Here is a 10,297-nt window from a genome sequence, read left to right on the forward strand (position 1 = left end):
TAGCAAGATTTTGGAAATAAAATCTTATGCACACCTTAACGAAATAATTACATCTATACTATCTATACTATTATATTAAGTATGAGGCCCTAATAATAACCGCTCTATGAGGACACCAACTTTTTTTCCTGTTTTACTCTTTTTAATTTTTTATATTTACTATTTACTATTTTATTATAGTTGAGCCCCTAATAATAACCGCTCTACGAGGACACCAACTTTCTTTCCTATTTTACCCTTTCTCATTTTTTATATTATATTATTTCTTAACAAATAATATTATATTCACCGTCATAAGGAAACCGCTCACGTGAAAAATAATATTATTTTTTCTCCAAACTAGCCACCGTGAAAAATAAACTCTCTTTTTTATGTTGTGACGTCATTATGTTGTAATATCATGAATATTTAATATATTAGCCACATATATTCAGGATACACGCAACGCGTGTGCCACGGTTACTAGTTTTAAAAAATAATTTGGGTTCTCGAACCTCGGATATTCGTGGGCAGCGGGAAGAACGGCCATTTGCTATGCTTTCGTCCTATTGCTCATCGCTGGGTCCCATATTTGCATTTAAATAGATTCCGTGAACATTGGATAAACTTCAAATCTCGATTATCTAAAAATTATGTTATATTATTTTTAAAAAATAATTAAATCGTCAAATACAACGAAGTTGATAGATATTATCAATTTTATAATTAAAAATTAATTAATTTAATTATACATATATAGAGGTATCTATATATATTGAAACAGAAGCTTAAATATATTTAAAAAACTTTCTTCATTATATCCACAAGATCTTGCGGTTGTGCTTGAACGGTGAACGCGACACATTCACACTCGCTTACCTCCGATACATGAAAACCCCATCCAATTCCAGGTACTTTGAATTCTTCAATAGTTTATTTTGATCATACTGGACTTATCAATACGATTTTTACCATTTTTCTCTGGGTTCTTGCAAGCACGCACAGGTATGGAGTATATAATAAAAAAATTCTAATGTTTTTTTGCGCTCAGTTATGTTTTCGGAAAGAATTTCAATTTAAATTCGTCGGAATTTGGTTTAATCAACCATTTAACATATAGGTTTTGCCGCCGGCTGTCTGCACGCGCCTGTGTATAACTGTATGTGCGGATACACACACACACATATAATATATATACAATGCATTTATGTGAGTGTGAGTATTTTATATCTGAATTAAAGTTTTACATGGCAAAATAGAGATGATTTTTATAGAGTATTTATACATAAAGTTTAATGTTTTGGTCAATTTTTTTCACTTTTTTGGTTTTGTAAATTTCAATACACAGAAAATGGATTGGAGGGTAACTACATACGGCGAGAGTAATCTTGTTTTGCTCCTTGATAAACCGAGCTAGTTCCATTTGGTGTTAAATTGGTGTTAATTCATTGTAATTGTGAAACTTGAGTTCCATTTACAAGTCATGAGTTAGTTCCATATCAAGGCGATAATGGAGAGTAAATATGGTACTAAAACTGATTTGATAATAATTATAGGTGATTTCATCACCTATGAACACCTGACAAGTTCCCATTATAAATTTAGACAACAATTAATTTTCTGCTTCTGTATTTTACCTGTTGATGAGTAATGAGTTTAACATATGGTTTTCTGGATGTATTGAAGGATGCCTTTGCGTTTATTGACTAAAATTAACTGGTTCTATCATTCCAAGGCTTGATGCTCTTATGAATGCATCTTCGAATGTTGAATACTTCGGCAATATCGCACTTCACACTTGGGGCATGACATGGTTAATTACAAGTCAATAAAAATGGGTGAATGCCAGAAGGCACGTGAGTCTGCGAACTTTCTCCCAAAGCATTCAAAATTGTCCTTGCCAAGTTTCTTTAATTTCAGCAAAGCTCAAGTTGCTCAATACCTGATCAGCAACAGTAGGTACTGAAAAAAATCTGAAGCATAACGTTGAAGAAGTAATCCGAAAAGAGGGGGCGGGGGGAGGGGCTAGCCTCAAATTATAATTCTTCAATGATTAGTTATAAATTTTCTGAATTAGAAGTTATGACTGGAAGTGCGAAGCTTTCTTGTCACGAGTGTGTTATTGTATTATTGAAGACACCACTTGTCGTGAAATAATTTGTGCACTTTGCTAACTATTGATTAATATCCCATTGATTGCTATAATTGTTTCTTCGTTCTCTCCTTTTGTTTCTCAACTTCAGGTTAAAATGATTATAAAGAGCATTTTCAGGAGATATGAAAGATGGAACCCGGTGCATCCAACGTACGGAGCCTTTTGGGGAGCTGGAATAGGCATAGGTTGCGGCATGGGATGGGGTCCTGGCTTTGGCCCTGAAGTAATTGGTTATGTTGGATCTGGCTGTGGCGTTGGATTTAACATTGGCTTCACTTTGCTTGGTTTTGGCATTGGCCTTCCAACCAATTACATATTTACGGTCCCTCATAATGGTACGTTGCTCACATTTGAAACCCATCCTTTTGTCATTATAAATCTTTTATAGCTTGCAAGCATGAAAAACCAGAAGAATATAATGGCATTTTTTAAATTTTTGTTTTTGTTTAAACCAGCTCGCTGGCTGCATCAAGGAGAAGTTAGATTAATGATTTAATTGATGTGTTAGCTTTTATGGTGACAAGAAGGGGAACATTGGAAGCTGCTCTGGCTAGAGGTTCGCATGCTAACAGAACCGGTGAAGGACTTAGCTGGGACGCAAGCAAATCAAGCATTTTCGATGTCCAACAAAATTTACTTGAATCGTTTTCTAGCTTCAAGTTTAAAAATCCACTGGAGAACAGACTGAATTTACCTGACATGAGAACCATGTTGATTTCCCGTTCAAAACCCATACATGATTGTTTACAAAGAGTTGGTGGGAACTTGTTTCCCGGGGATAGAGGTAATACTCTATTTTCTACTCGGCTCCGTCAACTTTTGTTGATAGAAAGTGAAGTGATATGTTACATTTTTTTTCAGTATATCCGTTTTTTGAGAGCGGTTTATGTCAATTTATTTAGAAAGTGTAGCGGTGTGACACGTTTTATTACAGGTTCGAAGAGCTGAGATCCTCGGAATTCAGATTAGCTGTCTGTTTGGCTTTATATCGCGCCGGTTAAAGGGAAAACATCCATTTGCTTACAGCATCATACGACAACAGTTTTCATTGATTTTAATCGTAAAATCACATCTACCTATGACCCTCAATACTATCATCAAGCTGTGGAGCATGAAGAGTGGCTTCAAGCCATAAAAGTGAATTGGCAGCTATGGGAGTCCAACGACACATGGTCCTTAGTTCCCTTGACACCCGGAAAACACTAGTGGCTCAAATTGAGTGTACCAAATTAAGTACAATTTGAATGGGTCTGTAGAACGATACAAAGCAATGACTATACTTAATGGAAGGGTCTTGATTTTACGTAGTCTTTTTCACATGTTGCAAAATTCTTTCAGGTCAAGACCACATGAGGATGTGGTTTGTCTCATTTAATGAAATTCAAAATTATTGAATCCAAGATCACACAGGTTTTGAGGCTTAGTCCTTGCTATTAGGTCAAGAAATCCTTGGGGTTTTTTTTTAAAAAAAAATTGGTAACAAGTTGAACAAGGAAGTCTGGATTTCGATTTTGATTGTGCTTTTATTATTATTATTATTATTATTATTTTATTATTACTATTATTATTATTATTATTATTATTACTATTACTATTATTACTATTATTATTATTTTTATTATTATTACTATTACTATTATTACTATTATTATTATTATTACTACTATCATTACTATTACTATTATTATTATTTTTATTATTATTTCTTAGGTCGAATAATTTCCTTTACAGCGTCACAGTTCTAATTTTGGAAATAATCTTCTGTATACTGTTAATTTTATTTTTATCTTATAAACATGGACATGATATTAGTAAATAAAAACAATTGAATTTCATTTTAAAAATATTCCAAGTTTATATGTTATTTTCAGATTTTTCAGGCTATTCTGCGTGGGTCGGACGTAAAAATTTGTTAAAAGCTTATGGTATATCAGACATATAGAGAGATGATTAAATCAGAAAAACAATTTGTGGTATTTAAATTTATTAAAAAAAAACAGATCAATGATATTTGAATATAACTTTAGGACCAAAAAAACGTAGACATGCCTTGAGCGTTTTCTCTGACTTTTCGGGAAAATAATTGATTGATATTAAGAGTTAATCCGTTCAAATATGGTAAACATGAGATCACAATTTACAAGCCGTGATTTTCTTTTCAAATTGCATTCTGTAAAATTTAAAACAACTGCTTTTTATATATATTTGTATGAGTATGTCTCTTGTGAGACGATGTCACGAATTTTTATCTATGAGACGGGTCAACCTCACCGATATTCACAATAAAAAATAATATTATTAGCATAAAAAGTAATAATTTTTCATGTAAGACCCAAATAAGATATTCGTCTCACAAATACGACCAGTGAAACCGTCTCACATGAGTTTTTACCTATTTTTTGTATTTATATAGAATTGCAGTTTATATTTTATCACTCAGATTTTCTAAATTCTATAATCAATTTTAGATAAAATCTAAAGTTAATATTTTAAAAGTATAGATCACAATGAATCTATCATCTCTTCTGATCAATCATAAATTTCTTCCGAAAAAATTGGTGGGAATTCCCAATGAAATACGTAAGTAGATATATATATATACACGATTAGAATTATAATTTATATTTTATCACTCGGATTTTTTAAATTCTATAATCAATTTTAGATAAAATCTAAAGTTAATATTTTAAAAGTATATATCATAATAATCTATCATCTCATATCTTCTTATGAATCATAGATTTCCTCCTGATCAAATACGTACGTTAGGAACATATATATACGGCCAGTTTTCATAGTGTCTGCGGCGGTCGTCTTGCTTCTCTGTCACATAATCGACACAATGAGCACAGAAAATAAAGTAGTAGTAAAAGACAGCGAAAACCCAAGGAAACGAAAAGAAAGAAGGGCGGGGATCCAGCTGATCGAGGACAGAGGTGAACTGAACACAACCTTCACAAAACGGCGGCAAGGCCTCTTCAAGAAGATTATGACATTCTGCGAGAAATTCGACGCCCAGGTAGGGATCATTGCTTTCTCCAGATCCGGAAACCTCTATCTCCATGGTGATCCTGAATTCGACACGCTTTTGAAGCGCTACCTTGCCGATCCTTCTTCTTCTGTGGCCATGGAGGGTGCGATAACCCTGTTTGATGGATCGGGGATCCCCGAGACACCCGCGCTGACAGACGTGGAGAATAGAATCGACGAGACGTTGGGGAAGGGGCGACCCGCATGGGACATGATTCTGGAGGACCTAGAGTTTAATCAACTCGAAGAAATTGAAAAGGCTGTCAAACTTAGGAAAACCAAGATTGCGGCGCGTGATGACTAGCTACATCGAGACCAGGCTTCTAACTTCTATGACAATTTTTTTTTTTTACTGTTTCGTTTTGATTGATTCAATTTTCGGGTGTTTGGTTGAGTTTAATTCTAAATCTGTCACGAATCATTGATGAATTCATGTGAGTTTTGGGTACGGTACGGTAAGTCTGCGTGTTGAAATTTCTCGTGAATGAATCTTCCAAAAATTCATTCACCAATTTTCGATTAAGCGATCGAGATTATGATTGTCATATGACTTTATTTATTATTATTATTTTTTGTGTACAATCATATTATCAAATAGGCATAAAAAATTAATTTATACAACGAATAAGGGTTCTACCGCAGGCCTACGGTAAAACAAAATAATATTGAATACCGGTGAGGCCAGAGCAGGGACTTTTTGCTTCATTGCATGTACTCAAAGGGCCTTCCGCTAATTCTTTTCTGGGATGTTCATCACTTTTTAGAAAAGAATGTTCATCACTTTTTAATAATCAACACTTTCTTATCCATGAATACTCGTAATTAGTTTTTCTGATACATCTGCCAAGTCCAGCCTTTCCAGATTTGTGAGGTAAAAGATTCCTTGAGGAACCTTCTTCAGCTGGGCGCAATCATGAATGCGCAGACGCTTAAGATTTGGCATCACTCCCTCACATGTTATAATCTCAGTTAGTTCAGGAAAACAAGCAAGATATAGACTCTAAGTTCTTGAGAACCCTTCGTTGAAATTCAGCTGCTTCTTGTCATGGCTATATGCGTTAATCAAAGTCACGCTCTCCAAGACAGGCAGATTACTGATATACGGAATGGGACCATTTGTCGGTTGGCTCCAGTGTAAGTGTAAATGCAGCACATTTCGGAGTGATTGGAACCACTCAAGAACGGTGTTGAGTCTCCCTACCAAAGCGAGATTCCGAAGAACCAAAGGACGGATGATAACTGTTCCATTTGGAGGTATTCATTTTCATCACTTGTCATCAAAAGGAGGTGGTGAAGAAGCTTCATCTTCTCGATTGAGGCACACAAATCTTTCCCGTTTTTTCCGCTTTCTAAGTAGTCTGCTCAATTCTTCTGAGTTGAGACAGTTCCCCGAGTCCCTTCACTATTTCCCCATTTGCTTCAAGGCAATTCACAACTTGCAAGTTCTTTAGCATGAGTAAAGATATTGGGATGCTCACTCCTCTTATGTAAAGGAATTCTTAACTGGGGGAACCTCCATAGATTAGTAGATGCCGTAAATTCTTCAACCCTTCAATCCCATGGGGAAATTCCTTCACTTCTGTTCCTCGGATATCAAGCGTCAGCACAGATGCTTTAGCCTACCGACAGAATTGGGAAGATTTCTGATCCTAGTTCCTCTGAGACCCAAGTATCTCAAATTGAATAGCTTACCTATGGCTCTTGGTATGTGATCGATCATCGATCGGGGCATCCGATCCCTCAATTCTAGTACCCTTAATAATTTAAAGTTGGATAAATGAGTGTCCAGGGGGAGGTTGTTAGGATCTTTAACATTGAAGGCGGAAAATGGTCCAACTTGACTAATATCATGCCCAAACTGAATAGCTGAGTCAGCATGAATAGATATCTGGCGTGCTGTTTTTTCATCTTTGAGATCTTGTGGATTACATACAGACATGAAATGGTCTTTTTCTGCGGTGAAAAGAGCTAGCTCCGGCATCAGGTCATGCATTTTTCATACTTTAGGCCTCAAGAACTGTTACGCTTCTCGACCTGAAGAAGACATCTAGACACGAGTTCTTTCAAATAGATCTTTCCCACATCTTCTGGAGATAGACCTTTTCTTTCTTCCAAAAATCCTTCCGCCATCCACATTCTAATCAATCTTCCTGCTCCAACCCAATGCACGGCAGGGAAACAGCAACAATACAGAAAGCAGTTCTTGAGCAAATATGGTAAATCTTTGAAGCTAATCAACATAACCTTTTTCACTTCATCTAGCATAGAATTGTTGCTGATATGCCAACTAAAACTCTCGTAAATTTCATTCCATTTTAGTTCCGACAATCTTTAGAAGCCATCAAGCGGCCAGAATTGCAAGAGGTAGACCCTCACACTTGTCAACTAAAACCCGAGCTATATCCTCGAGTTCTTGAAAACAATTGCAACAAGTTTCATTGTCAAATGCCTTGTTTATAAAGAGGGTACAAGCATAGTCCCTTGATAGGGGCCGAGAATGGAGGACATGCCATCCGACAATCTTTAGAAGCCATCAAGCGGCCAGAATTGCAAGAGGTAGACCCTCACACTTGTCAACTAAAATCCGAGCTATTCCTCGAGTTCTTGAGGACAATTGCAACAATTTTCATCGTCATAGGAGTAAGATGCTATGTCTTCATTTCGGGTCGTAACAGTAACTCGACTCCCCTTTTTTTTTACTCTGGAAGGGAAACGCTTACCTCCTTCCACAAATAACTGCTCCACAAATCATCGAGAACAAGTACCTTTTGTCTCGCAAGAAAGCGACAAGAGTCTGCCCCAACTGCGTATAAGTTTTCGTACTTGAGGTCACGGGCTTACAGTTCACTCTGGAATAGAGAATTCGTTGATCTTCTTGCCCAACAGGTCCTCAATCACGTAATTCCGGGAAACATGTACCCACGCATAGCCATCGAAAGATCTTTTCACTGAAATGTTACTGTAGGAATTAGCTGCTAATGATGTCTTGCGGAACTACCCATGCCGACTATGGATATCACAGCACGCTGTTGCTCTCCATCTGTCAACCACTGCAACAGTTGATTGGCTTCTTCCTCGACTCCCACAAATTCAGCACCTTCAACAAAGAAAGTTGTTTCTTCAATAATACTTGCATAATCAAGGGAGTGATGAGAATGGGGATCTTCCCCCACGTGACTCAGATCATATCTCTTGCTTCTCTTCGAGATTGCTTTGATCTCGTGTCATCTTCAAATCAGCGGCTTGTTTGTCTTATCCAGAACTTATTCGGGAACAAAACAACATGGTGGAGGAACCCCAGAATTCCCTCCTGTTTCATGCTGTCCATACGGTACAAGAACTCGTCTAACACATCTTCGGCCTTCGCTGCAGCGTACCTCACTTGCGTCCCCCCTTCGTCCGAGTCTCTGCGCTTTTCAGCATAACAAAGGAACGACTTCATGCTCTCGAGCTTGAGTTTGATCTTAGAAATCTGATGTCCAACTCCTCCTCCACTGCTGAAACTTGGTGTCTGGAGAAGGAGATTGATGCTTAATACTAACACATCTACAACAGAGCTCAGCCATATTACCTAATACGAAATTCTCAATCAAGTTTTTTTGTTCCATTGATCCCTGTCTAGATTACTAACAGTATATATAACTGATGCTCGCCTGGAAAATAAGGCAAGTGCCTTAGTCTCTCATTCAAGAAAAATTAGTTGGGACCCCGTACCCATGGACCACACACCAAATGTTCTTGCATCTTTTTAAGTTCGATGGAATTATTGGATTAACAAAACCAGATAATTGCGGGCTAATAATTTGACTAACTATTTTCCTTATGATAGTAATCAAACAACAAATGAGCAGTCAATATCATGTCTTAGAATGAATGATAACGGACAAATTGATGTGAATGCTACTGTTGTAGTTGATTCAACCCCAATACCAACTGAGAAGCTCATGTCTAATCCTAAAGCTGCTTGGGAAGCCAACTTTTTCCCTTGCTAAAGTTAACAACTTTTAGAATGGCAAATCGACAGCTAATATCCTTCACTTAAGACTCCTTGTGCGACATGCTGTCCCACTAATTTACTCAACTTAAAACTGCAAAATTTGTGCTTTGAAGAACTATACTTCAAGTTTGAAGATTTTCTGTTTCGGGAAAGAGGGAGACGAAAAACTGTTTTCAAGTGATTGCCCACAGTTTGTTAACAACAAAAGACAGAACAAGAAACCTTGAAATTTCCCATGAATGTGCTTTCCATTAAATAACAGATATATAGTCTCAAAAAAGTTAAATAATCTACTAACCCTTTCAACATATAAGTCCAAATATCAATCATTCACTACAGATTACTCGATATGTCCAAATATCAATCATTCACTTTTATGGTCTGCCCAAGCTCACCAAATTCTATATCACAAATTACTCGATATGGAGACCGGATTTAGCTCCAATAATTTCATTTGGTTTTCTATGATTCCAGTTTGAGTCTTCCACATGTTACGTGTGGGTAAAATGAAAAGTTTATGTTTCTGAAAAAAAAAATTATGTAAAACTTAGTGAATCTTTATTTGATAATTTTTTTAAAACACTTTTCAATGTTTTAAAATAGCAAGTTACTAAACTATCTAAAAATAAGACAACAAAAACTTCATTTTAAAGTAAGTTGTTATTGTTTTTTACATTGTTATTAAACATGTAGCCTTTATGTATATTGGCTTTCTATTTTAGACATACAATTATTATTCGACCACTGATTTTCGCCATTTTAGTTGAAATGTTAAATTTTTACAAAAAATTGATTTTAAGATATTTGAGCGAGAAACTAAAATTCATTTTTGAACACAAGTAGTGTGATAATAGATAGCGTACATTTCATATTGAATATGAGCGACCGAAACTTTGAAGGCAATGATGTGACGAATATGGAGGGACCCTGGAAGGAAAATCAAGGGGAAGGCAAGGACACTACCCGGTTAACGACTGCACTGATTGGAAACTCATTCAAGGATACTCTCCTTGGGATTCAGGCGGTAGATTCTCCATCAAGTTATCACGTGGAAGACGGAACTGTGTCGGAAGACGAGCTCTATGATGACGATGGAGAGGATGAGAAGTGCCCGGTTATCAAGCTTTCTCAGGAGG

General features: G+C 36.4%; 2 protein-coding genes and 1 pseudogene across 7 annotated transcripts; 2 read left to right on the plus strand and 1 right to left on the minus strand.

Annotated features, from left to right (window-relative positions):
- Positions 1-763: 763 nt before the first annotated feature.
- LOC142545279 (cadmium-induced protein AS8-like) lies at positions 764-3,451 on the plus strand. 6 transcript variants are annotated; one of them, XM_075652360.1, is made up of 5 exons: positions 800-890; positions 1,715-1,831; positions 2,223-2,469; positions 2,643-2,918; positions 3,069-3,451. In XM_075652360.1, exons 2-5 carry the CDS (start codon positions 1,790-1,792, stop codon positions 3,080-3,082), a joined length of 579 nt encoding a protein of 192 aa, XP_075508475.1. In that variant the 5' UTR covers positions 800-890; positions 1,715-1,789; the 3' UTR covers positions 3,083-3,451. The 6 variants fall into 6 exon arrangements, with proteins under 6 accessions (XP_075508477.1, XP_075508475.1, XP_075508474.1 ...); XM_075652359.1 differs by having other exon boundaries at positions 810-890; positions 1,666-1,831; XM_075652362.1 differs by lacking the exon at positions 1,715-1,831 and having other exon boundaries at positions 764-890.
- A 1,525-nt stretch (positions 3,452-4,976) lies between these two features.
- Positions 4,977-5,468, plus strand: LOC142545088 (agamous-like MADS-box protein AGL61). Its single transcript, XM_075652062.1, has one exon. The coding sequence runs from the start codon at positions 4,977-4,979 to the stop codon at positions 5,466-5,468; it is 492 nt and encodes a 163-aa protein (XP_075508177.1).
- A 473-nt stretch (positions 5,469-5,941) lies between these two features.
- LOC142545089 (disease resistance protein RPM1-like) lies at positions 5,942-9,919 on the minus strand (annotated as a pseudogene).
- Positions 9,920-10,297: the final 378 nt, after the last annotated feature.

Source organism: Primulina tabacum, chromosome 5 (assembly GCF_025594145.1).
Source record: "Primulina tabacum isolate GXHZ01 chromosome 5, ASM2559414v2, whole genome shotgun sequence".
Classification (NCBI taxonomy): Eukaryota; Viridiplantae; Streptophyta; class Magnoliopsida; order Lamiales; family Gesneriaceae; genus Primulina; species Primulina tabacum.

What these genes read in the sequence shown, in the direction of transcription:
- LOC142545088 (XM_075652062.1), top strand. Translation starts at nt 4,977, where the DNA reads ATGAGCACAGAAAATAAAGTAGTAGTAAAAGACAGCGAAAACCCAAGG.
- LOC142545279 (XM_075652360.1), top strand. Translation starts at nt 1,790, where the DNA reads ATGGTTAATTACAAGTCAATAAAAATGGGTGAATGCCAGAAG. An exon ending in AAATGGGTGAATGCCAGAAG is followed by an intron (nt 1,832 to 2,222) that starts GCACGTGAGTCT and finishes TCTCAACTTCAG; the next exon opens with GTTAAAATGATTATAAAGAG. An exon ending in ATTTACGGTCCCTCATAATG is followed by an intron (nt 2,470 to 2,642) that starts GTACGTTGCTCA and finishes TTGATGTGTTAG; the next exon opens with CTTTTATGGTGACAAGAAGG.